Source organism: Cryptomeria japonica, chromosome 11, assembly GCF_030272615.1.
Source record: "Cryptomeria japonica chromosome 11, Sugi_1.0, whole genome shotgun sequence".
NCBI lineage: Eukaryota > Viridiplantae > Streptophyta > Pinopsida > Cupressales > Cupressaceae > Cryptomeria > Cryptomeria japonica.
In genome coordinates, this window is record NC_081415.1 from 562,947,549 (window position 1) to 562,974,806 (window position 27,258).

General features: G+C 36.6%; 1 protein-coding gene across 3 annotated transcripts in view; it reads left to right on the forward strand.

The window, feature by feature from the left end:
- The window catches only part of LOC131080106 (ubinuclein-1), a 76,702-nt gene that overhangs the window by 25,327 nt on the left and 24,117 nt on the right, over window positions 1–27,258 (forward strand). The window contains exons 5-12 of one of the 3 annotated variants that reach the window (XM_058018202.2): window positions 8,502–8,692; window positions 8,873–9,108; window positions 9,292–9,391; window positions 9,501–9,610; window positions 10,072–10,155; window positions 12,845–12,970; window positions 13,184–13,324; window positions 13,446–13,493. In XM_058018202.2, the coding sequence (XP_057874185.2) occupies window positions 8,502–8,692; window positions 8,873–9,108; window positions 9,292–9,391; window positions 9,501–9,610; window positions 10,072–10,155; window positions 12,845–12,970; window positions 13,184–13,324; window positions 13,446–13,493 (1,036 nt within the window). Of the gene's footprint in view, window positions 1–8,501; window positions 9,109–9,291; window positions 9,392–9,500; window positions 9,611–10,071; window positions 10,156–12,844; window positions 12,971–13,183; window positions 13,325–13,445; window positions 13,494–27,258 lie in introns of all 3 variants that reach the window. The other 2 variants (XM_058018201.2, XM_058018200.2) reach the window with 2 other exon arrangements.

A 27,258-nucleotide genomic window follows, 5' to 3' on the forward strand; every position in this document is an offset into this window, starting at 1 on the left:
AAGTAGCCATCTGAAGGAAATCTTCATAGTTTTATGTCCTAAGATTTATTGAAATCTAAGGTGTTGTTATACACATTATTTTATTGAAAACTTTGCACGTGAAGATAAAGGCAGAAGGAGTTTGACCTTGATATTCTATGAAGATAGTCAAATTCAAAGAAAAGGGAGAGTTAAAGTGTTGGAAATGTTGTCCTTGATGTCAAAGGTATACAGACAATGTTTGTCATTGATGTCATAGGAAGACTACCATCTCAATTGAAATCAAAGAAGTATTGACATAAATGTATGAGAGTTGTTGGTTTGATTATCATAAATGCCCAGGGAAATTAATAAAGGCCAAAGGCCACTAATTGAACTCAAGACAAGGTTCACGATACAAATTAAATGTCTACGGTTTGCTATAATGCATATGAATGTCTTGATCGCTCAAGTCTAAGTCGTCCAAGTAAAGAAGTTGATGCACATTCTAAAGGCAGCGGTGAAATGTTAATTCATTTGTTAAATAGATCAGTATTAATGTTGGTCGATCACTGTTAGTTGACCACAAGGAAACTTGCTTAAAAAGTTATTAAATTAATGAATGCATAGCGATCCATGTATGTTAACAGAGAGCAGTGATTTCATTGTTTGCACATAAATGAATGAATGAAGAAAGCAGTGACTAGTCTGCTAAAGAGGATAAGCAGTGATTACTTCATTAAGTCTGGTTGACTTCCTCAGTAAGATACACAGCAATTATCAAGCACAAAGAAATTAAGATGCAGCAATCTTAGTATGTTGCAATACATCTGTTAAAGCAATGATTTGATACATACAAATTACAGCAAATGGGCAGCGATTACACAAACAACAGTAGCAGTGATTAGTTTGTCTGCAAAGAAGGAATAATACTATTGCATGGAATCCAAGAGAACCTATGAACTTCACAACATCAAATGTAGATTGCAATATTTACAATATGAGGAGAATGACTATTCCAACTTGTGTTCACCAAGATCATGTTTTCTTTGTGATGCATATTGATTTCTCTACAAGTGGTCAAGAGTTTGTTAATGGATCTTATCATACATGACTGAGATAGTTTTGATTCATTTGTATATGACACTAAAAGGATGGAATCTGTCATGTTAGAGTCACGACCAACAAAATAAAGCGGAGTATGAGAAATGATAATTGCAAGGAATGCATATGTTTTTTTTTATTGGTCGACAGAGAGAAGTAGGTTTCATGTAGTTGACATTGGAAGAAGAAAAATTTAATTTAATGTTGAGATTGATGTATAAAAGGTTGCTGATCTTCATATGGAATCATGGATTTAAAACTCATATTTAATAAGTAAAGATGGCCGACTCCTTCTAAGGCCAATTAAAAGAATATTAACAATAAAAGAGAATTAAATGTTGTAAAGGCCAACCCATGATGATTAGCAACCCATGATAAAATTGATGGTTATGAAGAGACTCCTCTCTCGGGAGAAAAGTTGCACCCTTGGGAAGTTGTCCCTTTTTATTGAAGAGTTACCTCCATTCTAAAGCCATACGATGGGATATAAAAAGAGAATTTTTTTTTAGTTAGAGATTGTGTGGGTGTATTGAGTGATAAAGATATATCACATATATGAGAAAAAGTTTTGAGTTAGAGATTGTGTGGGTGTATTGAGTGATAAAGATATATCACATATACCAGCAGGTATATAGTATGCAGATTTAAAATAGTATTTAGAGCAGATCTGCAACAACTTAGATAAGAGTGTGTGGTTGTGGAATATTGTGTGTTCATCATATATACGCAGTTCATGAAGACATACTGTGGATTATAAATCATTTTTGAGTGCAGATTGAAAAATGCGAATTAAGAATTGTGTGAGAGAAGAGTGAGTGAGTGGAACAAAAGATCTTTGCGGAAAGTAAATTGAGTGTGAAGAACAAAATGAGTTTATGATATATACACAGCAGATTAAGGGATTTAAAACGTAGATATATGAGGCAGTGATTAAAGTTAATTTGCAGATTTTATAGCAAAAGACAACCTTTCAAATGGTTGTTATCTACATTGAAGATTTGCAACTTTTCATGAAAGGCCATAAGAAAAGGTATAAAGTCTAGATAGTAAGAAAGATTGAAAGTGTGGGTGTGGTGTGAGAAAAAGCAATAATATCGAGTATATACACTAGATTGAGGGAGAGGAATGCATGAGAAGATTATTTCAGATTTAGTGAAGAGAATCTAAAGAGCTTTATAGCAGATTTATATGAGGAGTTTGAGATCATATTCATGGTAGATTTGTGATCAGCATTATAGAAAATTGGTGAAGTTGGTGCTTCATATTGGTGAGGTTGGTGTGTCATATTGTAGGGGTTGGTGCCTACAAAGTTTGTTTAAATAAGATTAATATAAGCACTATTTTGCCGTGGTTTTCTATCGCAAGGGTTTCCATGTAAATCTTGTGTTCTTACTTGCTAGATCTTGCATGTGTGGTTGATTAAGCTTTATGAAGTATTGCCATTGTATCTAATCAAGTTTTGAAAAGTAAAAGTTTGTTGCTATATTGATTCACAGCCTCTCCCCCCTCCTAAGTATATTTGTGTGCTTTTCAAAAAGTGATGAATATAAATCTGCAATACAAAAATTAATTAGTTATAAAAGCTTCTGATTATTAAGTTATTAAGACTACATTTAAATATAGTCACTAGAAGATATTTGGAGAAATATAGGGTCCTATTCCTAAACCCAAGTTTTCTGAACCTCTGTTTTCTTGTGACAATGGGACTAATAACACCATAAATAACCTAAGTTGCTAGTTTGGTAATGGGTTCGGTTTTACCATATGGTGGATTTTTTTTGCTAGGTGTGGTATGGGTTTGCCATATGATGGATTTTTTCCCTTGGATTTGATACGACTAGGTATTGCCGTACAATATATACTTAATTCATAATATAGAAGTGGTAAGTTTATTATCATCATATTGTGGATTAAGTTCTCATTGAAGACTTTGGGATGTAGCCTCCTCAAAGTGGCTTATTATTATAAGTTATTTGCAACATATGTATTATTTCCTATTGTATTTTATTTTGTAATGCAGTTTATTTCCTTACAAGTGGTATGAGAACATGATCATGGCATTTGGGTGGCAAGAAACAAGGTTATTTTTTTCAATATCAGAGGTTAAATTGTGCAATGCATACCTCTCCTCAATTTGGTAATTTATTTTCTGAAATTTTGTGGGTTGATCATGGACATATTTTGGCTGCTACAGTCCAAATTTGGGATCATTTAAAGCCAATTTGAAGGAGTTATTGTGAAAAAGTGAGATCTAGGCAAAGGTAAGTTATAATAAAAATTTCAACCTTTTTCGATTTGTCATGAATAAGTTATTGTCAAAAAAATTTTGGTGGCATTGTGACGAGGCCTCAAACTAGAGGTTGAGGCAAGAATCCCTACACAATAGGAAAAACTGCTAACAAAAAGGAAATAGATTCATAGTTAGGATAAGGTGGGAATTTAGATCTGACATGATCTTTAGTAGATGTAAAAGTGCACCAAATGGATGCAGGTATGCAGAGCATTCAATCTGAAGGTAAAGGAAAAATGTCTAATATTAAGTCTAAAATGAAGGGAGAAATGGCTACCATCAAGGAAATAATTTTTCAACTCCAAGAATCTATCCAAAAGATATCTATCTGACAACCAAAGGCACAAACCTTTGGACAAATCATTAAGACAAGCCAATCCCGATCCAAATGTTAGCACTTACTTTAAATCTTGAAACTTGTTACCAAAGATGGATATACAAGAGGAAGAAGAAGAAGAGCCCAATCCAATAATATCTTGTGATTCACTTTCAGTATTTGGAGAGATGCCAAAATATCTACCATCCAAAAGAGACCAAAATCAAGCCATTCAACTCGTACTTGGGAACCTTCTGCCATTCATCACCTCTTCTTTGTAGATACAACAAAAGGTTAGAGCAATGGAAGAACACATGTAACACCAACAAGAGGCACTTTCTAGTTTTAAGTAGAAACAAGGAAAGGCAAAAAATATAATGAAGATCAAGAGTTTGATGACAAGCAGAAAGTTGTTTTGGCACTTGTGGGAATCCTTTAGGCATGCACTAAGAGCTTGTGTATTGGGTTGATTAAAGAGTATTTATTCAAGTGGAAGAATCTTGCTAGTGGTGACATTGGCAAATGAAGGATTCCTTGAGAAGCATCCAAAGTCTGTCAACGTCAAGGGATAATGTTATTATTGAGGGGAGTGCACCATGCCATTAACTTACATTGTGCTTGAGGATATTTAATTGGATGGCATCCATGTCATAAATATAGTATATATAGGAGGTAGTGATTAGTTAGTTCTAGTATATATAGGAGGTAGTGATTAGTTATTATATAGTATATATAGGAGGTAGTGATTAATTGTTATCATTACATCGTGCTTGTACAACCTGAGTTGGCCTAGTGGTGCAGAAATTGTGCTTTTGAAAAGAGAGGTCACAAATTCAAATCCCATAGGGGGTATGCACTCCTCGTTTGTATTGCAATTGGGTGCCTTCCACAAGGAGTTCAAGGTAGTCCCATATTACTATAAGCCATCTGAAGACCCATATACAAATCGCTCAAAATCATGGACTATAAAAGAATCTTTATATCTTGTGTCTCTTATAATTTTTTTTGGCTAGCAAACTTGGGCTAGGTGCCTAGGGACCATAACAAATGGTGTCGAAGTGTATGATTCTTTTAATAGTATTTCACTAGAGTCAATCCTCTCTACAATTAATTTTTCTTTTGATCATCCACTACCATTAAAATTTACATCGAAAACTAACCCTTTTTAATGAAGGAGTGGAGGGTCATTCTACAACTACCTTCATTAGTTATTACTTTTGGTTGAAGGGCCCTTCCTTTTGTTTCTCTTCACTATGGTCCATTGTTCATAATTTATGCCTTCAGAGGGATCCATGGGTTTCTATTCTTGGGGGCTTTGAGGGCAGGGGAGGGGTGAGCATCATCCATTGAAGGAGATCCAACCTTTGCTGCAGAAGGAGCCACCTTACAATTTCCTGAAGGGGGCATAGTGGGCAGCAAAGGCGGGGTAGTGAGTGATGATGAAGAATCAAAGATGCAGCTATTATCTTAGGCCTCATAGACTGTATCCTTATCAGTTTCCCTTACTAAGATTGTTGAAACATCCTCACTCTCATTTGCATTGCATGAAGGATTGACTTATTTGTGGTAGAATGAGGAGCCACATTAGCCTTGATAAATTTTGAGGAACAAGAGTCTAAATCATGTTTGACCTTATCATGTGGTTGAATTAGATGATGATGGGGTTCTGCCCCATCCCACCAAGTGGGTTTGAGAGAACCCCTCAAGCCTCAAATGCAAATTTTTTAAGTGCCTTCTTACATTAAGGAGCATTGTGTCCATGAGTGAAACAAACTTCTAATCTTGAAATTTAGTTTCTCATAATTTAATGATTGTCTCCAAGTTTCGCCTCCAACCTTCGAAGATTTTTTTTTGGGAGATCTTTAGACAAATCCATTGCTACGCACATTTAGGTGAAGGTTGTACAAGCTTTGTTGCTAGTTTCTGAATTGAAATAACTTGTACAAGAAAAGATTAGATTAAGGAATAAGCTGCAAATGACTAATAATTATAAGCCACTTTGAAGGGGCAGCTTCCAAATGTAAGTCACTCTAAGGGGGCTACCTCCAATAGTCTTCAATGAGAGCAAAAGTAACAATATGACAATAATTAACTAATCACTACCTCCTATATATACTACACTTATGACATGGATGCCACCCAATCACATATCCCCAAGCACATTGAAAGTTAATGGCATAGCGTGCTCCTCTCCTTGAAACTAACATTGCCCCCAATGTTGACAAACTTTGGATGCTTCTCAAGGAATACTTCATCGACCCATGTCACATCTTCATTCGCTAGATGCTTCCACTTGATCAAATACTTTTTAACCATCCTAATTCACAACCTCTTAGTGCATGTTTGAAGGATCATCTTAAGTTCTAAAATGATTTTGTGGTCGTCACATCAATCTTTTGTAACTCTTTATATGTTGAAACTCTTTCCATCTTCATTCTATTTTCTGTCTTTGCCTTGTTCTCTTAAGATTGGAGAGTGCCTCTTATTGGTGTTGCATGTGTTCTTCTAGTTAATGGTGTAGTGTGCTCCCCCCCTTAAAGCTAACATTGCCCCCAATATTGACTAACTTTTGATGCTTCTCAGGGAATGCTTCATTTGCTCATGTCACATCTTCATTTTTGAAATACTTCCACTTGATCAAATACTTTTTAACCATCCTAATCCACAACTTCTTAGTGCATGTTTGAAGGATTCCCTTAGGTTACAAAGTGTTTCTGTGGTCGTCATCAAACTCTTGTAACTCTTTATATGTTGAAATTCTTTCCATCTTCGTTCTTTTCTGCCTTTGCCTTGTTCTCCTTAAGATTGGAGACCGCCTCTTATTGGTGTTGCATATGTTCTTCCATTGCTTTAACCTTTTTGTGTACCTTTAGAGAAGAGATGATGGATGGTAGAAGGTTGCTAGGTAATAGTTGAATGGCTTGATCTTGGTCTCTTTTGGATGGTAGACCTTGTGGCATCTCTCCAAATATTAACAGTGCATTGTAAGATATTATTTATCATCATCTTCTTCTTGTATATCTATCTTTAGTTTCAAGATTTAAAATGAGTGCTAACATTTGAATTAGGATTTTGGCTTTATCTAGATGATCTGTCTTGATTGACCAAGGCATAGGTTTGTGCCTTCTGTTGTGAGATAGATATCTTTTGGACAGATTCTTGGAGTTGGAACATTATTTCCATGATGTTAGCCATTTCTCCTTTCATTGTAGACTTGATATTAGACATTTCTTCTTTCATTTCAGATTGCATGCTCTACACATTTGCATTAATTTTGTGCACTTTTACATCTACCAAAGATCACATCAGATCTAATTTTCCACCTTATTCTAACTATGAAAATCTTTATCCTCTTTATTAAGAATTTTCCCTGGTGTGTAGGGATTCTTGCCACAACCTTTTTGTTTGGGGCCTTGTCATGATGCCACCAAAAATATTTTTGACAATAACAAGAAATCAAAATAAGTTGAAATTTTCATTGTAACTTACCTTTGCCTAGATCTCTCTTTATTTGAAAAATTCTCATGAGATGTAGTCCCCGGAACAAATTTGGTTAAAACCCAAATTTCACAAGAACTTCAAATTTGCTGTAAATGATCTCAAATGTGGACTTTGAGCTTAAATATGTTCACGATCAATCCACCAAATTTTAGATTTCTTTTTAACCAAATTGAGAGATATATGCATTTCACAATCCAACCTCTTAAATTGAAAAAAATCACCTTGTTTCTTGCCACTTGGATGCCACAATTTTATGCTCTAATACCTCTTGTAATAAAATAACTTGCACTAGGGAAGAATATAATAGGAAGTAATACTTGTTGCAAATAACTTATAATAATAAGCCAATTTGAGGGCGCTACATCCAAAAGTCTTCAATGAGAACTTAGTTCACAATACGATGATTATAAACTTATCACTACCTCTTATATATATCATATTTATGCCATGGATAACAACTAGGCCAACCTAATTATCCATATAAGACCTGACTATATAACTTGATTGAGTGTAAAGCTAGCCACAAGTCGGATACACATCCCCAAGCACACAATAGGTTAAGGGCATATCAGTTTCAATGACCAAACAAATAAAATTTCCTAAGGTCTTTGCAATAGCTATTAAATTGGAAGTCCACCAGTGTTGTAGTGGTAAAGCGGCCTAACCCATTTAAAAGTACTATGGAAAGAATCTCTTGTTGGGGTGAATGAAGGATCTCAAGGTTTAATACTCATGAAATTATCCTTTAAAGACCATTGGTTGGATTTTTAGACAAACTCCAAAATGAAGAACCTTTGGGCACAAAAGTAAATATAGATTTCATCCTCCAAGGTGTGCTTCTAGGTTCAGGAGATCCATTCATGAAGTTCAACTAGTTTTGTTTTTAGAACTCTTAAAATTTGCAAATAAGAGCATTGTCACTTGCATACTCCTCGTGCTCAATAATTTTTTAATTTAGTATAACTTCAGGATTAGCAGGAGATCTGAAATAGTTGGCATAGCCTTTGTCCAAGTATCAGCCAAAGAGCCTTCAGGATTCATGTCCACACTCTATTTGTCATGCCACCTAGGTTGCCGGCAGGGCACATCACCAAGGAATCTTTGTACGAACCTATTAACCCCAAGCTGTTGACCTTTTGCTTCCATCTTTGTTCTATTTCATTGGCCAGTTGCTTCCTGTAGTATTTCGTAATAGCAAACTTGGTTTTGTCAACTTCATTACATTTCTTTACACCTGATTATATTGTTGTCCATTAAAATAGGGAAAATTCTAAGTTGGACTTTATATTTTCATTTTAGTGCTATGCTGATTGTATTCTGGAATCTTGTCAGAAATGAGCCTGCCTCTCCCGTGCTTGCACAAAAGAAAAGGAAAAGAAAGGACATTAAAAAGGTACCAAATGCAGAGGATATCCCAAAGAAACTGAAGATGGGCACTATTCGAATAAAAGCAGCTGCAAGAACTGCACCTTTGGTGGGCATGAATGTAAAGAGTTCTGCTCAGGATAGAATTTGTCTTACAGGTAATGAATATTCAGATGACAAAGCAAGCAAAAAGCAAGAATTAAAGTCTACAAGCACTAGTCGTGAATCCAGTTTGTTAAGAGCAGGAATCAAAGAAGCTGCCAGTAAAGTAGAGCCATCTTTCCAACATTTGAAGGCCTGTGATAAGAGTGGGGGAATTTTAAATGGTTTTGTCACAGGATATAAAGATAGCTCAGTTAAGGGAGAAATTATCATCGAACCTTCTGATGATGACATCTTCAACTATTCAAGCAAATATACTACTCCAAGAGCTGATTGCCAGACAAGAGAATCTGTGAAGGGTGCAAATGATGTGTCAACTGCTGATAAAACCATATCCATAGATAGAGCTGGAGAAGATATTTTTCCCAGGGATCTGAATTCAGTTGGAAGCAAGCTATCTGTCTCCAAAGCTGTAAGTTAAGATGCCTGTTGAAGCTTCTTCCTGTGAGCCATTCATGGAGTATTGCATGAATGATTAAATTTTAATTGTCAGAGTATTGCAAAATTTGAAATGGTTCTACTTAAAATGTCCAATGCATGTGCCTTTTGTAAGATGCTATTCTTATAAATTCCCTTTAAATGTAATCTTTTACAGAAATCATCACCATTGACTCCCAAGGAAGCTATTCTTGCAAGACCTAAGTGCACTATATTGGAGAAAGCTATTCAAGATTTGGAAAAGGGAGTTGTAGAATGTATGTCTTTGAGTATTGTGTTTAAACTAAACACTTCTTTCTGAGCTTCAAGAAACTGTTACTTTTCTTGTAAATTGAATTCTAAAATTTCCCTGCTTGTCACTTGCAGTATGCCCTCCCACTGCTGATGCTCGAGAATCAGAGCAATCATTCCAGGGAGTTAAAAAGAGATTGCCTCGTGAGGTCAAGCAGAAACTTGGAAAAGTAGCTAGGTTGGCGGTATGCATTTCAAAGATTTCAAAATAAACATAAAAATTTGTGATGTCCTTATAAACATGAATGCAAGAATGTTTGGTGGAATATTAGTTGCTAAATATTCAGAGGATATTATTATTCATGGAAATCCACTGATATAGGAAACACCATAACGTTATTAGATGCTTTGTATAAAAGACTATATTCGTACTGTTTATTGATGCAATAATATTTGAAGGAATATTAATTGATGGAATTTGGTCAAATATCATTATTTAAAGAAATAAACTGCTATGGGAATTCCATAAAGTTATTAGATGCTTTATTGCCCTTGCTCTAACTTTTTCTCATAATTACATTCAAATTTGTGTTCAAATTCTAGATCATATTTGGTTCATCCCAAAATTGGGGAATGGATCCCTATGCTTTTGATATAAGAATTAAAGAATGGAAAAAGTCTAATTCTTACTTCTTTGAGTATGCAGTCAAAACAAGGAAAAATATCAGATGAAGTAATTGGTCGTCTCATGGGCATTTTGGGCCATGTAATGCGGCTCAAAACATTGAAGGTGTGCATTGACCCTCTCTGTTTTTGATAGCTAAAATCATTTTATCTGTTTATTGAGGTTAAGGTTCTAACTTTATACCTAATGTTAATCAAGAGAATATACAAGGCAAAGATATGTTATTAAAATGCTGCATGTAGGTATGCAATATGCTCTACCCCTTGGGAAGTTTTGTTAGCAAAATTTAAGTATCAATCTGAAGGTCTCTGGTGAATCTTTTTCATTTGTTGCCACTTCTTCCTTTGCTTAGAGATGATCATTTTTACCTGCTAGAATGCAAAGGAGATTTGAGAATGATGTTTTTTTGATGAACTGCATAAAACCATTGATTGTGCTTTTCGTTAGAATTATGGTGTTGTCACATCAATCCAAGTAGGTCTGAACCAAGATATTAGTGAGGTTCGCCCATGAATGACTTGAAACATGATCTACATAAATCTGCAGTGGTGATTATTCAACCTCAACTGTTTTTTTAATCACTCTCTTATGATTAAAAAAGAAGGGTTTCATGATCTGAGTTAAAATATGTTACTTTCTTTCAAGTGAATTTACGTCCTATACAATTATGTTACTCTTCTTCATGAAGATCCTCATCTATACCACTTGTGGTGGTTCCCACTTCATTGGGATCTTCAGGCCATACTACTTGTCCTATCTCATCATCGCAGGGATCATCATCTTCAAGAAGATGAAGTCAGGATGCTTGAGATAACATTTTTTCTAAAAGTTCTTGATATTTTTTTTTTAACCATTTTAATAATCCTTTTTAGGGAGTTCTCTATTATCTCTCTAATCACATACTACAATTGAGTCCTAATGGTGGGTATGTTGGAGATCTACTCCTGTTTTATAAGCTAGTTTTTCAGGATGAAAAAATTGATCATCTTGCAGAATTTCGTTCTCTTGCAATTCTTCATCGAAAAATATGAGAGAACACTAATTTAGAAAAGTTTCAAACAAAATACCTGCACCTCAAGATGTGGCAGCACCACAGCCATGAAGTTTACTCAACAAAAGACAGGGTACTATAAACTGCCATGTTTTTTCAGGATAAGATAGAAAGCGGCTTTTAGTGGCTATATGTCCCGTAATACTACTACAAAAATTATGATTACCACTTCATTGGAAGCATATTTGAGTTCACTTTTTAGCCACATAAATGATTGTGTCAAATTTGGTACACCAACAGAAAATGCATCTTTCCTTGTCTTTGCTACAGATAAGAAACTAGCCTTGGTACTACCAGTGCATACCTGAAACAGTAGAAAGCCTGATTATACAAGAATGAGCTCAATCAGCACACTTGCACACCCAAAATTAAGGTTTGCACATGCAAACCCTAAAAGGGCAGAAAGCTGGCTATAAAAGAAATTGATCAGATACAACGTACAAGGAATCTTCATGCCCATGACTTTTAGAATGATGCATGTATGCAAGAGTCTGTGCTACATCATCATGGTTTACTAGTAACTATTTATTTAATCAGAACTAACACCTTACAAAACATATGAGCTGAATTATAAAATGGCTTATGTTCATCAATGCTATTCAAATATTGTGCTTAGGTATGCAACTTATTTGACAGTGATAAATAGAATTAAATCGGAGAATCTATAACGCACAAAGCCCCCTTTTGAGCAATTCTTCATCCACTGCATACCCAAATCAAATAACTTTTCCTCTGTTATGTGTATTTCAAAGCTGCAAGTCACATGCTTTAGCCTTTAACACAGTCTAATTTTTCTTGTTACTGGTTTCACAGACCATGTTTCCTTGGTACTTGTTTCCAGTATATATACCAAAATGTTCATAACAACTGCAGTTTATTAGCATTTGCCATAGACCTGAAAAATAACTAAGATGGAAGTTCAACCCATATTGTTATTCATTACAAATTAAGTTCACATTAATGTAATTGACTGGAGTAGCCCTGTAGCAGCATGCTGCATCTGTTCTGACAATTTTCATTTCAAGTAGCTTCCAGATGTCCACCTGCCCTTTCAGATTTGTGAGATCTTCTTCAAGTTTCTTCACAGATATATAATTGCTCTCTGAATGTCACTACCTTTACCAGCTTGCATGTGTTTTAGTGGACTCAGTTCCATCAATTATTTTATGGTGCACTCATGTCTATTCTGGTAGAGCAACTCCAAAGATTGAAAACATCTCCAGTGTTCCAAGTTGAACATGTCTTTGCAGATGAGTAGTTTCAGGGTTATCAAATTGAATCCATATTTCGTTCCATCCTGTCCACCATTGTTGATGATAGCCTTTTTGTGTATGGGTTTGGTACCTCTATTCACGGCTTCAATTTTTTAAAAGCTGCTTTGACCATGTTTGGGACTCCTTTATGAATCACTCTCTCTCTGCAGATATTTAGATTTAAGTTGCTGCTTTGCTTTTTCCCTTTTCTGAAAATTGCTGAAAATTGACATCGCTTTCCTTTTCTTTCGTTTTCATCACCAAATGAAGAGTGTTTTGAAAAATCTCCCAAAACATGAGATTCAGAATAGCCTTAAACAAAATTTTAATAAAAATAGTAAACACATTTGAATTTATCACTTTTAACACGATACAGAAGTTCTTGCAGACTTTTCTCTATAGCATTCATTATCTCTTGTATTTTGCTTTCTTACAAAAATGGCTACTGTGGAGATAGATAATTTATATTTTTAATTTTTTAACAATGCAGAGGAACTTGAAAGAAATGGTTGAGTCTGGTATTTCAGCCAAACAAGAGAAAGAAGGTAGAATTCAAGATATCAAAAGGGAAGTAACTAAAATGGTTCAAATGCAGGTTTCTTCTTTGCAAGCACAGGTGATTTAAATTTTTGTGTAATACTTATTTTGATATTGTTATTTATCAAAAGTGTTTAGTTCTTCTCAATTGCAAGAGTATCTTTAAGTGTATTTCTTTTTGTGAGTTGTTTAAATGGTTGCAATAGCAATTATAATTGGATTTTTGAATCCTCTTTGAATACATGTGAGTAGAATCAAGAGTCCATAAGTTGTTTTCATAATATGTTATTAGGATGGTGGGCAGAAAGAAGGTTTAATGGATGATTTTCAAGGAGCATTATGCACTGGAGAGAAAGGAAAACCAAATGGAAGTTATAAGTGGGATAATGATACGGAGGATGCAATTTGCAATCTTTACGATCAGTATGTTGAGGTACTGCATCTTCTCCATTTGTATTTGTCGTGAGTTAAGTACTAATGTGAAATTGAAGTGTACAGTATTTCTTGCTTTCGATTTGCATCACTGACTTCCTTTTCATGTTCTTGTACAACAGGGTATGGATGAACACAAAGGTCCCCAAATCAAGAAATTGTATATAGAGGTCTGTAATACTTCCATTACAATTACACTATGTGTAACACTGTACTTTCATGTTTGCTTGAGACTATTGTGGATGTTTTGAATGTTTGGTTACTTCTAAATTTCTAATGCATGAATCATTTGGCTTTTAGAACTAAAATTTGGAAAGAACTACCAGCACATGTTTGTCTCCTTAAGTTTTAACAGGCCATGGTTGTTTTCTAGGACTATGTTTACAAGTTTTTTAGAACTGTCATTCAAAAGATTGAAAAACTGTCATTTTATTTCTTTATAAAGCGCTTAATAGTATCGTAATACTGTCCTTTTCTTCATAAACAATGCCAACAGGGATTTTGAATTTCAAATTTGTAGAACTATTATAAAAATGTAGGAATTTTTTTAATTTCATTAAATAAAGAGCATGATAGCAGAATAAATGCTGGCGTTTCCTCCATAAACAATATTAGTGGGGATTTTGAATCAATAGTAGTTGTAGCTAGTAACTAAATTACTTGGCTTATGGTTGATGTTGAGGTGCCATTGATACCATTGATGACAAATGCTCTTATTTATCTATGGGAAACATAGTTTGTCTCTTTCTCTGGCAGAGAGTTTTGATGAGTAGGATTGCCTGAATATTCTGATTAATGTGAAGCTCTTGAGTTTTCAAGTCTTTATTGTTTATGTCATGGGAGAATGTTCAGCAGACGATTGTTGCAATGAAAGTGGAGGAAAAGGACAAATTATCATATCTATACAAGATATCTTTGTTGCAGTTTTATTAAATTCATTAGCCATAATAAGTATGTACATTTCATTGTTAAGCCAACTCAGGCACAACCAAGTTGGTTTACTAGATTTGGGCTTTTGCTCAAATCAGCTGGCTAATTTTTGGCTCAGACTTTGACTTGGCAAAAAACTCAGTACATACTAAGCAATTTTTAGAAAAAAAATGATATATACATATTTTTTAAGGAAACATTTGGACCTGTTTGGACTTGGACTCAGATGACTCACTGAGTTTTGTGACAATGATTTAAACCAGGTGCAGTGCGTAGGAGGTTTAATTCTAAAAAATCAAGGGTCCAAAAGGTTTTTACATTTAATTTTGGAATGGTCAACAATGTTATAAATTGAGGAAGAAATTTTGAAATTATGGTATAGATCTGTTCTTGGAGTTCTAATTATACACAAGTTATATATTAGAACTTGGAGGATTTTCGAAGTTAGCCATGAAACTTACAAAATGCATATTCATAGATTCATTTCAATGTTCCTTGTTCATTTTGTGATCAAGATATAACATCAAATTAGATTTTGAAGATGAAACTTACAAAAAAAATCAAAAAAACAGTCATAAAAATCTACTTTGTGCTTTGAAAACCCTCCAAGTTGATGTAGAATCCTCCTCTTCTTTTCTTGCTTTGACCCTAGGAATGAAAATCAATGAAATTATTATTTTTTTTTTTTTTTTGACGTCCCAGTCCAGGAAACACCATGACGCCCTCAGGACAGTCAAGAGACCCCTGGGCATCCTGACGTCTCTGCAGAGTTTCCAACATACTGGTGGTGGTGGGATAGCATGGGGACGTCCTTGACCCATCCCTGTGTCCTGTAGACGTCCCCGTTCCAGAAATGCAGGGTTTTTTGGGGAGGGAGGGATGCAGCCCTGTGGAACACTGATGAATACTCATCTCCTCTAGAATGTTGTAACATTAATAAACACTCAATTCATATAGCATCATATCTGTAGTGAATATTTTCACTAAACTTTATTTTTTTTTAATTTATAGATAATTTAGCTGGGGTTTTGTTGGAGCCCTACCCTTGAAATGAACAGAGTTTTGGTTACAATATATCCTTAGAAAGGCAAAAGAGAAACACAATATCAATACTTTTACAAACTAAAAGTACTATTACATGCAAACAATATTGAGGAAAACAATCCAAAAGGGGCAAATTACAAAAACATGCAATAATTCCTCGTAACATATCACATCAAAATGACTACAACATCACACCAAAACCAATTCACATGAGCCTAATCTCCATTCTCCACAAATTCCTCCACCTATGCTACTGATCTAGAAACACCTTCCTTACTCATATTGTTTTGAAATGCACTAGTCTGATGTGTTACATGCAACATAGTGAGAACTTTACGATGCCACAACAATATGCTTGTAAAACACCAATCTCATGGTAAAGCTCCTCCATTCACCTTAACAATTCAGCAATGCAGCCGATGAATTCAGTAAAGCTACATGCAACATAGTGAGAACTTTACGATGCCACAACAATATGCTTGTAAAACACCAATCTCATGGTAAAGCTCCTCCATTCACCTTAACAATTCAGCAATGCAGCCGATGAGTTCACATACTCTGTAGCCTGCAAAGCTTTTGCTACCTTCTTACTAGAAAACTTGGCCCATCTACATTTTCTTCCATCTTCAGATTCATTTCAATGTTTACTGTTCATTTTTCATTTTGTCATCAAAATTCAACATCAAGTTAGGTTTTGAAAATGAAACTTACCAAAAAAAAAAAGGTGACAAAACAGTCATAGAAGCCTACCTTGTGCTTGTAAAATCCCTCCAATTTGATGTAGAATCCTCCTTTTCCTCTTCTTGCTCCTTCCCACCCCTCTTGCACTTGCAACACCTTAATCTCACTACTTCACTCTTTTCTCTCTTTACCTAGCTGTTGGAAAACTTAAAAAACCAAATGTGAGGAAAAATGAGGATTTGAGAGTGTTTTGTAAAGCTTAGAGGGCTTGGAGGGGTCCCAATTGCTGTTAGGGCTTGACCCTATGCACGAAAATCAATCAAAAAGAAATTAAAGAAACAACTTTTTTTGATGTCCCAGGCCAGGAAAAATCGAGATGTCCTTGGGATGTTCGAGAGATGCTTGGGCATCCCTAGGACGTCATAGAGACGTCTCCATAGAGTTCCATGTTTACTGATAGTAGTGGGAGGACAATAGGAGGATTTCCGATCCATCCTTATGTCTCGGAAACGTGGTTTTTGGGGAGTGGTTCTTGGAACATTGATGAATACTCAACTCTTCTAGAATGTTTTAACATAAATAAAGAACTCAATACATATAGTATCATTTTTGTAGTGAATATTTTCACTAAACTTGAAAGTTTTTTTTTAATTTTTAGAGAAGTTAGTTGTGGTTTTCTTGAAGCCTTACCCTTGAAATAAACATAGAGTTTTGGTTACAATTTATCCTTAGAAAGGCAGAAGAGAAACACAATATCAATACTGTCACATACTAAAAGTACTATTACATACAAACAATATGAGGAAATCAATCCAAAAGGGACGAATTGCAAAAACATGCAATAATTCCCCATAACATATCACATCAAAGTAAATGATTACACCAACATCATACCAAACCCTATTGCTCATGAGCCTGATCTCCATCCTCCACAAATTCCTCCACGTATTCTACTGATTTAAAAACACCTTTTTTACTCATATTGCTTTGAAATGCACTAGATAATGAAGGAAAACACAAGCCAAAAGATGGTACCTTGTGGTAATGAGTCTTGTGAATAGAGACATCGCAAGAAATAGGGATCTTGTAGTCACTCCCAACTTTTGTATACCCATTCTAATGGGTTACATGCAACATAGCAAGAACTTTTACAATGCCACAACAATATGCTTGTAAAACACCAATCTCATTGTAAAGCTCCTCCATTCACCTTAACAATTCAGCAATGCAGCCGATGAGTTCACATACTCAGTAGATTTAAAAGATTTTGCTACCTTCTTAATAGGATACCTGACCTATCTACATTTTCTTCCATCTGCATGGCACACATTGGTTTGGTAGAAGTATCTTTAGTAATTAGACTCTAAAGTCCACATTTGGAACAAACTGAGCAAGATTAGAGACAGTTTCTACAAAGCAGCCTATTACCTTCCTTGAAATCCATATCACCTAGAACTCCTCTTACAAACCCTAAAGACACATTTGAGTCACACCTAAAAATGTGCCTAAATGTACTCTTTGACATTGGGGCATTGTTGCTTGATACCTTTGTGTTACCCAAGCTGTGCCTAGTTGCCATACCTACGAGCACCAAAGTGGCAAAGAGACATCACAACCCACAAGAAGCCCACCTATGAACACAAACACCAATAGCCATATACCTGTTGTGACCATTTCACACATCGCCCCATTAAAATGGGGGCCCCCTTTTTTTTGCTTTTGTTTTGCCTGTCTTCTCTCTGCTTTTAGGATTTTGAATAAGTGGGTGAGTCGTCTGGACTAGGGTTAAGTCTTAGGAGTTGCCTTTTGATATTTCCAACCCGAGTCCAGTCTAATTTTGAAAGATTATTAAGTATCCTCACGGAGATTGCAATTTTGAAATAAGATGAGCCTGCCAAGAAGTCAAGTATGTCTCAGGATGGGTCCAGTTAAGATTTTGAAGGCAAATTCAAGTTAGGTCTAGGGGTTAGCTTTTCAATGATGGAATTATACATTTTGTCTGGGCAAGCTCTAACCAAAATTTTGGAAGCAAGGGTCGCCAAGGGATATGATCGAACGTGAATTGAAGATTTTGAAGATTTTGAGGACTCAAAATGACAAGTTTTTAAAGTTTAAGACCAAATCTCTCCTGTCCCTCACTGAAGGACCAGGGCGAAATGGTTTTCTTAGCTCGTTTTGGGCCTTGGTTGATCGAACTGAAGCGTCAAGGACGCAATGAAGGATGAAATGAGCATAAAGGAGTATCCAGACTTCGTCGTTGGCAACGAAAAATTGAACTTTGGGCCTAGCAAGACAAGTTCGCTCCTGTCCCTCACCCAGGGACCAGAGCGATTTTCTTCAAACACACCTTCTTAGACATTTTTTGGATTTGGACTTTTGTTCATAGCTGCAAAATGATGGTATCTTCCCCAGCAAAGGAAATTTGAGATGAAAATTATAAAGATTTGACCTTGAGGACCAAAATCGCTCCTGTCCCTCATTGAAGGACCGGAGCTTGATTTTCAAATTTGCACTGTCCTTGCAGGACCAAGACAATTTTTTGATTGGAAGAGATCAAGGAGGGCATGTTTTGTCCATTGAATATAATTTGAGTAGTCGACAAGCAAGGAAATATACCAAGTTGCAAAAAGGCGCTCCTGTCCCTTGCTGAAGGTCCAAAGCGATTTTCTAAAAAGTGCAATTTTCTTACAAGGACGAAGTAGTTTTGTGATTGAAATGAATGAAAGAAGGTATTTTTAGCCCGTTGAAGATAGTTTGGAAGCCTAACAAAAGACGAATAAGCTTGGATTTGCAAAATCGCTCCTGTCCCTCACTGAAGGACCGGAGCTTGAATTCCGAATTTGCCTTATCCTTGCAAGATTTAAATGATTTCGCGATTTGAGAAGGACAAGGAAAGTATGTTTTGCTCATGGAATATAACTTGAATGGACCACAATGGAGAAAATCGATCCAAATTGGCTTGGGCGCTCCTGTCCCTCTCTCAGGGACCAAGGCGATTTTAAAGGAAGCTCCTGTCCCTCTCCCAGGGACCAGAGCGATTCCCTCAAGAGACAAGTTTTTGGCAAATGAAAAGCAAGTTTTTCGTTTGAGAGGAGTAAAGGAAGGCATAATCGATCCATTGAAGATAATTTTGAAAGATTGCAAAACACAAGTGGAGTCCAAATTGGCCAACGCGCTCCTGTCCCTCACCCAGGGACCAAGGCGAAAAATACATTATCAAGTCTTCCCTTCCAAATTTGGTCGAATCCAGGCCAAGGCACATGATGGCGATGATATTTGGAATGCTTCAAAGGGGAACGAAGTTGCAAAAAAAACCACAAAACTTGATGAAATGGGCTAGGGCGCTCTTGTCCCTCTCCCAGGGACCAGAGCGATGTTGTTGATGTCCCAAATACCTCCCATGCTTAGGCGCCAATATTTTTTTGAATTACATTAAATGCCAAATTCGCTAAAAAGCTTAAAATATTTTAATTAAATTGACATTTAATAAGTTTGCATAAGGCATTTAATAATTAATTTAGGCCTTTAAAAAATCGTAATTTTTAATTGCAAAGGCATTTAAATTAATTATTATTAAATTAAATAAAAAAAAGAGAGCGCTTGGGATGTTATTTTAATAAAGGTCGGCCTCCTCTTTTATTTAATTTTTATTTATTTTAGGCTTATTTTCCAAGTCGGCCTATGGGAATTGCAATGCATGAGCGCCTATATAAGAAAGGTATTTTGAAGCATTTTAATCCATCATTCAATCATTGTTTAAATGCGATTTGGAGAAGTGCGAATTTCAATCCAAGAAGGAGTGCGAACTTTGTTGGAGGTTAGAGGTGGAGCGAGTTTTCCTCAAGGCATTGAAGACCCAAAGGGTGTTGAAGTTGATAAAGGAGGCGCATTTGCTAGAGGACTTCGATCTTCATTTTGCCTAGCGAATTTCTTAATTTTTGCATCGTTTTTTAGAGCTAGTTCTCAAAGAGAGGTATGGCAAGATCTCCCTTGTTCAAATTTTGAAATTTTGAATTTCCAATTGCATAATCGTATTTAGGAAATGATAATTCCAAGATTTATCATGAAGTTTCCTAAATTTAAAGCTTAAATCCAATCTATATTTCTACGTTCCAAGGTATATTGCTCATTATGAAATGTTGTGTAGGTGTCAAGATGGCGACCCCAAAGGCAGGAGCATCCACCAGTCGTCTAGCCCTCATGAAGGAAGATCAAAGGAATGAAGAAATGGAGACCAAGATCGTGTCAAAATGGAGTAACATTGGAGATACCAACCTGGGAAACTTCAGTGTGAAGAAGTTTCGAGAGGTCCCTTACATTGGAAAGCCATCACATGTCGCAAGGAGAATAATTGAAAGTGGCATTATCAAGGCGGCCGGCTTCCCTCCAGCAATCCAGTGCCATGAGTTGATGATCGAGTGTGCCCGCCATTATGACCCATAGTCAAGATCGATCGTGTCCAAGGAGGGAAACACTTTGGCTTATCTTTCAGATGAGGCTATCAGTGAAGCTCTTCATCTACCAGAACATAAAGATATGATTTACAAAAGCTTGGAAGGAGCTAGATCCATGTACGAAGATGATCTAGACACTTGCTTGAGCATCATCAACAAGAATTGGTTACTCAAAAGTCGTCCTCGCCTGAGCAAGATTCCCAACACACCACATAGGATCGACTTCCAGGAGGAGTACAGAGATTTGATAACCTTACTTAATCGAGTTACAGGGGCTCCTCAAGCCTTATATTTTGAGAAGTGGATGTTCTTCTTCATCCAAGTGATAGTTCAAGGAAAAGGAACAATTCATTGGGCTAGAATTATTAGCCATTGCTTGGACGTGCAGTTGAGAAGATTGAAGGCTACTAAATCCTTCCACATGAGCTCGTACATCATATATGCCTTGATCAGGAGTTTTGAATATGTAGGACTACCTCACAGAGGAGTGATTGGACGAGGACCTGGAGAAGTCAGAGTTTGTGATTCTTATGTTCATTTGCACCATCCACCAGGAAGCAACTACAAGTTAGTCAATGATACTTTCACGATGAACATCACCAGGACACTGCAAGGCGGAATTCACAATCGGATATCTCAAGAGGCACAAGAACTTGTAAAGAGGTATGGTGCTTGGTTTATCCAATTCCAGAAGTTTACATATATTAGAGTTCATGGGTGTCCTTCACCTCCATATATGTTGCCAAGATATCCGAAAGACCGGATAGTACTACTTGAGGTGACTAGGCAGTTGGCAGCTTATGCGAAGGCATTCAGACACAGGCATGGAAATGGGATTCCTGTACCTATCATACTAGGGAATTCAGTTGAGGTATGTCCTAATGCTCCAGCTTTAGATGATGCGGAAAGAGAGTTGGCCTTATATTCATTTTCATTCTTTTCATTGAGGGAGAATTTTGATCCTTATGGGTATATAGAAGAGACAGTTGGTAGAAAATACAAACATGAATGTCAAGTAGAGGACTTTTGGATGAATCTCTCAGATGATTTAGAAGTGAAAAGAAAGATGCATTCCAGATTGCCTTTAGATTTTATCAGGAAATGCAAAGTTTACAGAGTGGCCGATCAAGCTCAGGACAGTGGCAGGCACCTCCAGTCATCCTATGATAGAGAGGACAAGGCAGTAAAGATAGATTGGAATGAACCTGAGGTTGTGGACTTGAAGGCTTTGATGGCCCCAGTTTTGTCCTGTACTCGCAGATGGGTTGATGTGCAACATCAAAAGTTGAGAGAGCAGAACATATCTATGACTTTTACTTTGGAGGAAAGGTCGGCAGAAGGAGCAAGCGCGAGTGAAGGTCATCCTCATCCTAGAAGCACAAGCGAAGGCAATCCTCACCCCAGAAGCGTAAGTGAAGGCAATCCTCATCATAGAGGTGCGAAGAGGAAGGAAAGACCTGAGAAAAGAGAATCTTCCAAGAAGAAGCAAGAAGCCAATCAAGATCGCTCATCCGGCACATCTTCTCGACAAGAGAAGAGGACACTTGAAGTGGAGGAATCTATGGAATCAATGGTTCAGAATGATAAACATGAAGAAGGACAGGCATCTCAACGTTCATCAAGTCGATCTCCCCAGGTCAATGAGCTACATGAAGACAAGAATGATGATGAAGCGACGTCTCCTCTCCGGAAAGAAGAGCCACTACCTAAAGAAATACAAGTTAGAGAGACAAGGTCCGCCATTCCAGATTGTTGAAGGAGAGGCTAACAAGGGTGATTGTGATCGAAGACGAAGATAATGTGATTGATTTAGATAGCCTTGTTGGAAATTCTCAGGGAGTAACAGAAAAGAAGAAAGCCACCAAAATGTCCAAGATGATCAGAGATGAGACAGGGTCCAGGAAGTTACAGATAGCTACACTAACAGTGGACAAATATGAAGGTGAGATCCTGGCAGAGGAGTATGATGTAGAGACCTTTGAACTTGGTCCACTCACAACCGAGCAGACATTGGATGAGGCAACTGATTCATTTGAGGCACTTAAAGACAATCTTAGAGAAGAAATGGAAAAGAATAGAAAGCTTGAGCGAGAGGTCGGTGCTTGGAGAGGCTACTTTAGCCATCTCAGTCAGCCTTCGGGACGTCAGGATCCAGCAGTATGTCCTGTGCAAGCACTTCCCCTTGAATCAGTTGGTGAGGCAGAGAGAGTTAAGAGCTTGGTCCAGCTTATGAGCTCTTGGATTGACAAATCCCATACAATTACTGTTGAGTTTGCAACAAGAATGATGCAGACCACCCATCGAGCTATCCAGCTCCTTGAGATCATTCATAACCTAATGATAACAGTAGCCACCTTTACCCACACTAGAGATGTTATCATTCCTGTTCTTCAAGTAATCAGGCAAACACCAAGGAAGACCTTAGCACAAGAAAAGATAATGGATGGAGGAGCTCATAATTTACTCTAGTGGTCTACTTTACTCCAGATGAAGGAAGTTCTTTTTGAGGACACCACCGCCAAATGCAATCAAGTGGAGGAGGTCATCCATCCAATCCAGGACAAGGTGTTTGGGGTTTTATGTACTATTCTTGGCAGAAGGATCGAAGTTGAGACAGATGTGGATCTTCAAGAGTTGGAAGAAAGGGTCAAAGTCATCTTTTGCAAAGATGAGAATGTTATTACAGATGAGCAAAGAGATCAAATGTTTTCTACTATGCTCCTGATTGAGAAAATCAAGGAACTCGAACCTGAGTGGGACGCAGCTCTTCTCAAGGCCTTTGATCAGATTATTCACTTAGAAGAACGAATGAGGAATCTTCCCGAGATTCCTATTGCTGAGATTGAAGGAATCGTGTCCAGATTCATTGCATATGCTAAAAAGGAGCATTGGAAAGGAAATAAGGTTCTAGAAGAGAGGTTGTTATAGATAACATGGCACCTTAATTGTCATTGGTCTATGTTTCCTAGATTTTTGTGCCAAATTAAATATTTGGCTATGCATTTAATATTGTTCAATAAAAAGGGAACTTTTGTAATAAAACCCTAATTAGGGCTTAGGTGTCAGAATCTCAGCCGTTGATCTTCTTTTGATCTGGGCCGTTCATTGTAATTGAGGATGCTATATATACCCTCATTCATTTTCATTTTAAGAATTAGAATAGGAGCAATAAGAAATAGTTAGAAGTTTAGAGCTTTTGGAGAGAAGAAAGTTATTTTGTAGCAAGATTGAGTTTTGAAGAAAGAATTTCAAGCAATTGTTGTCTATTTTGGCTTTGAGATCAATAAAATATTGAAGTTATGGTGTTTTATTGCATTTCTTGTGGCTATCTTCATGGTGGTTTGTTTTCTTGAATCATTCTCAGTCGAAGTAGTATTTAAGTTTGAAGGACTAAGTGTTGGGCTTGATTTTAGTGAGATTCACGTTCCAAACCACTAGCTTCTTACTGATTGTAGGAACGCCTTGTGTGGTCAACTGGAGAGACTTGAATTACTTAAACCTTCAATCGTCATTTAGCTTTGGATATGTGCCTTTGTGGTAGTGTCTATGATCCTTGATGAATTGAAAAATCATTTGTTACCTTAGAAGATCGCATCAATTTCAGTTGGGTTGTTATTTCATGGCAATATTGAAATTGGTAGAATCTTACCAAGTCTAGCCTACATTGGGTCATTCTTAGGATTAGATTAGAATTTATCCCTCGCAAACTCTACTTTTTGATTATTTTGAGAACTTGTTAGTTTAGAGAAATCTTGTTCCTACAGCTCGGAGGACGTAAGGCCCCTTGATGAAACAGCATTCACAACGACCACTGGTGCTTATCCACACGTAGAGACCCTACATAAAAGAACATTGGAGTCACCCTGATTGATCCTTTTTTGCGACATCTTCAGCAATCAGAGGCTTTATTCAAGAGAGGATAAGGTACCCTTGGGTATTTTATTCTGTGTATGATTGTGTACAAAATACATGTCAACAATACCCTACACAAAAACCAATACTTGAATATACCTAAGTTCCATAAGGAAATGCCCCCAACTTTGAAACCAATGTCCTTATACCCAATGGCATTTTTGAGGTAGTAGGATGCCAAGCCTCAATTTTTCTCAAAATTTTGGAACATTCCCAAGACATCATAGAAACCACTAGAATGTCTTTGAGAGGTTTTACTGTCCTTGAGATGACTGAGGACATTTTAGACATCCCTCGACCATCATGGGTATGTCAAAGTGTCTTGGACAAAAGAATCTGCGTATTTTAAAAAGTATGTGACATTTATTAAAAAAGGTTTCAAAAGGGGTGTGGGGACAACAAGACTCAATGTTGTGTACATTAAAATAGAAATGAAGTTGTTCAACAAAGAGAAATGACAGACAGATAAATTGGTGATGGAAAGAGCATAAAAGTTTTGGAGGACACATGGAACTTTTGCTCAGATTTACCACTCTCAACCTCTGGGATATGCCATAATATATGGAAATAGACAACAACAAATTACTTACACATGCAGGGGTTGGGAATCAACAACAAAGGTGACAGTAAATATCTAAATTGGCCAATCGACCTATCCTTTTCTCACATGAAATAGATAGACACATTTGGTCGCATGAAATCAAATTCCCTTTCAATTTAACTTAAAATATTTTATTGCTGGCATAATGCTATCTGCCTATCACTGATCGATTCAGCCATGTAATAGATTAATAGACTGTTGGCGGTATAGCAGCAATATTTTTTTTTGTCATGTATAGTTAAACTTGTTGAAATTTGAGTAGCCATATGTGTGTGTGTTTGTGTGTGTGCGTGTGTGTGCGTGTGGCAATTTAAACACATTCTGCTGGCAAACCTTCTTTTAGAGAAAGATGAGAACACTAAAAAAGAACTCGTAATCTAAGAATTGCTCATCGGATGCAACAATACACTACCAAGATCATGGAGGGTGATAATTTATATAACGATCAAGGTCTATCCAGGCATTGGAAAAATGATTGTAAATAGTAGTGAGGGGTATCTGCTCTGTACTCATGTTGGCCAAGTAATTAGCTGTTGCATTCAATATTCTTTGACAATGATGAGAAATTGAAAATAGATATCAGAAAAATTCTCTTTCAGATTTTGCATCTTTATAACAAAATGGAATCTCTCTCTCAACAATAAAATTTTAAATTTTTTGACTTAGTGCTGCTTCAATGTTTGCTATCAAGGTTCCCTATTCCACTCATTATTTTATTTGTTCCCAAAGAAAAAAGAGTGCTCATATAAGAATCTGCGATTTGAATCTCTCAAAATAATCCCCCACTTGCTAAACCTGGATTTCTTTTAAAGGCCCCATCAAAGTTCAATCTTACATACCCTTAGGATGGTGGAGTCCAAAGCTCCTTTCTAGTTTCCATACTATAATTATTTGCATTATGGAATTTTTTCCAAAACTTTGTTCTTGTTGTCGGTGATCTGAGCCGTAGGTCCCGATTCCTTAAGGTTTGGTAGTCTCTCAAGTGCTAGGGAGGATGCCAAAACTGAGTAGAATACCACAGACCTGTCTTTAGGCTGGGTAGCTAAGGACCACTGACTAAGGTGGGTAAGACCTTAACTTCTAGCTCTGCAAGATCAAGTGGGTATCCCTAAGATGCTGGATTAACGATAAACATATTCAAGACTCCCTTAATGCAAACTATGCCTGGATCACAATGTATCTCAATACTGGTGTCACAATATACCTATGTACTAGTTTGGACAAGGGTAAGCATCTAATTAACAGATATACTGCCATGTAAGCATCTGAAAATGCATTTTGTTAGCCCCTTGTGATATTATGCAAACTCAAAAAATGGCAGCAAACACACTAAACTATTGGAACTGAAAGATGCCTAATTTTATGAATTTGAGTGTGTTAAGGACTGTGGTGGAGAGAAACAGGTAGCAGAGTGGTGCCTATATCTGGTTGGGCAACACAGTCTCTTGAATCTCACAAAAACATATAACAACAGAGCCACGATGGTACCTTTATCAAGTTATCACAAAAGATTGCTATTATTGCATAGAAAAACAAAATATAACATTATAAAATAAAATATAAAAACAAAATTTTAATAAAGAACTTACCTTATAAAATAAATTAGAAAAACAAAATTTTAATAAAAAACTTACTTTGATCTTCTTTGTGTCCTTGGTAAATATTAAAATATATCATCTAAAACGGTCTTTACAACCCTCCTTGCTTCTACCTTTTTGTAGTAAGGAATCTCAAACCACTTTTTCTTCACAAGCATGCATTCAGAGTTGGCAATGTAGCTTCTATACCCTACAAAGTGATGAAATTAGTGGTAAACTACATGATTCCTAATTTTGCATGAACTCTTTGCTATCAATGTCCTCCCTCATGAGATTCAACACTCGTGTGGTTGTCGATGCATGTTATGACATTCCTCATAACTTCACCATGTTCTTCACTCAACTAATTTTCCTTACATCCTCAAGGAGAGCTCAATGCAAATGGCAACACAAGGGCTCCAAAATAGTGTTAGGGCCTTATCTTCAAAAGTTTATTAGCTGCCACATACATAGCTGCGTTGTTAAAGCTACTAAAAAGTCAATTAGTGTCCTGTTCCTGCACCCATCCACCCATCAGATAAAATCTTACAGCTATTCTCTTTCCAAATTTGTTGGAGTTGTGTTGATTTGTTTTTCATGCACATGCGAACACAGAATAAAATACCAAGGTATCTTATCCTCTCTTGAACAAAGTTTCCCCGAATGCTGAAGATTTCGCCTAAGGATCAATCGAGGCAACTCCAAGGTTCTTATATGTAGGTTCTCTACTTGTGGA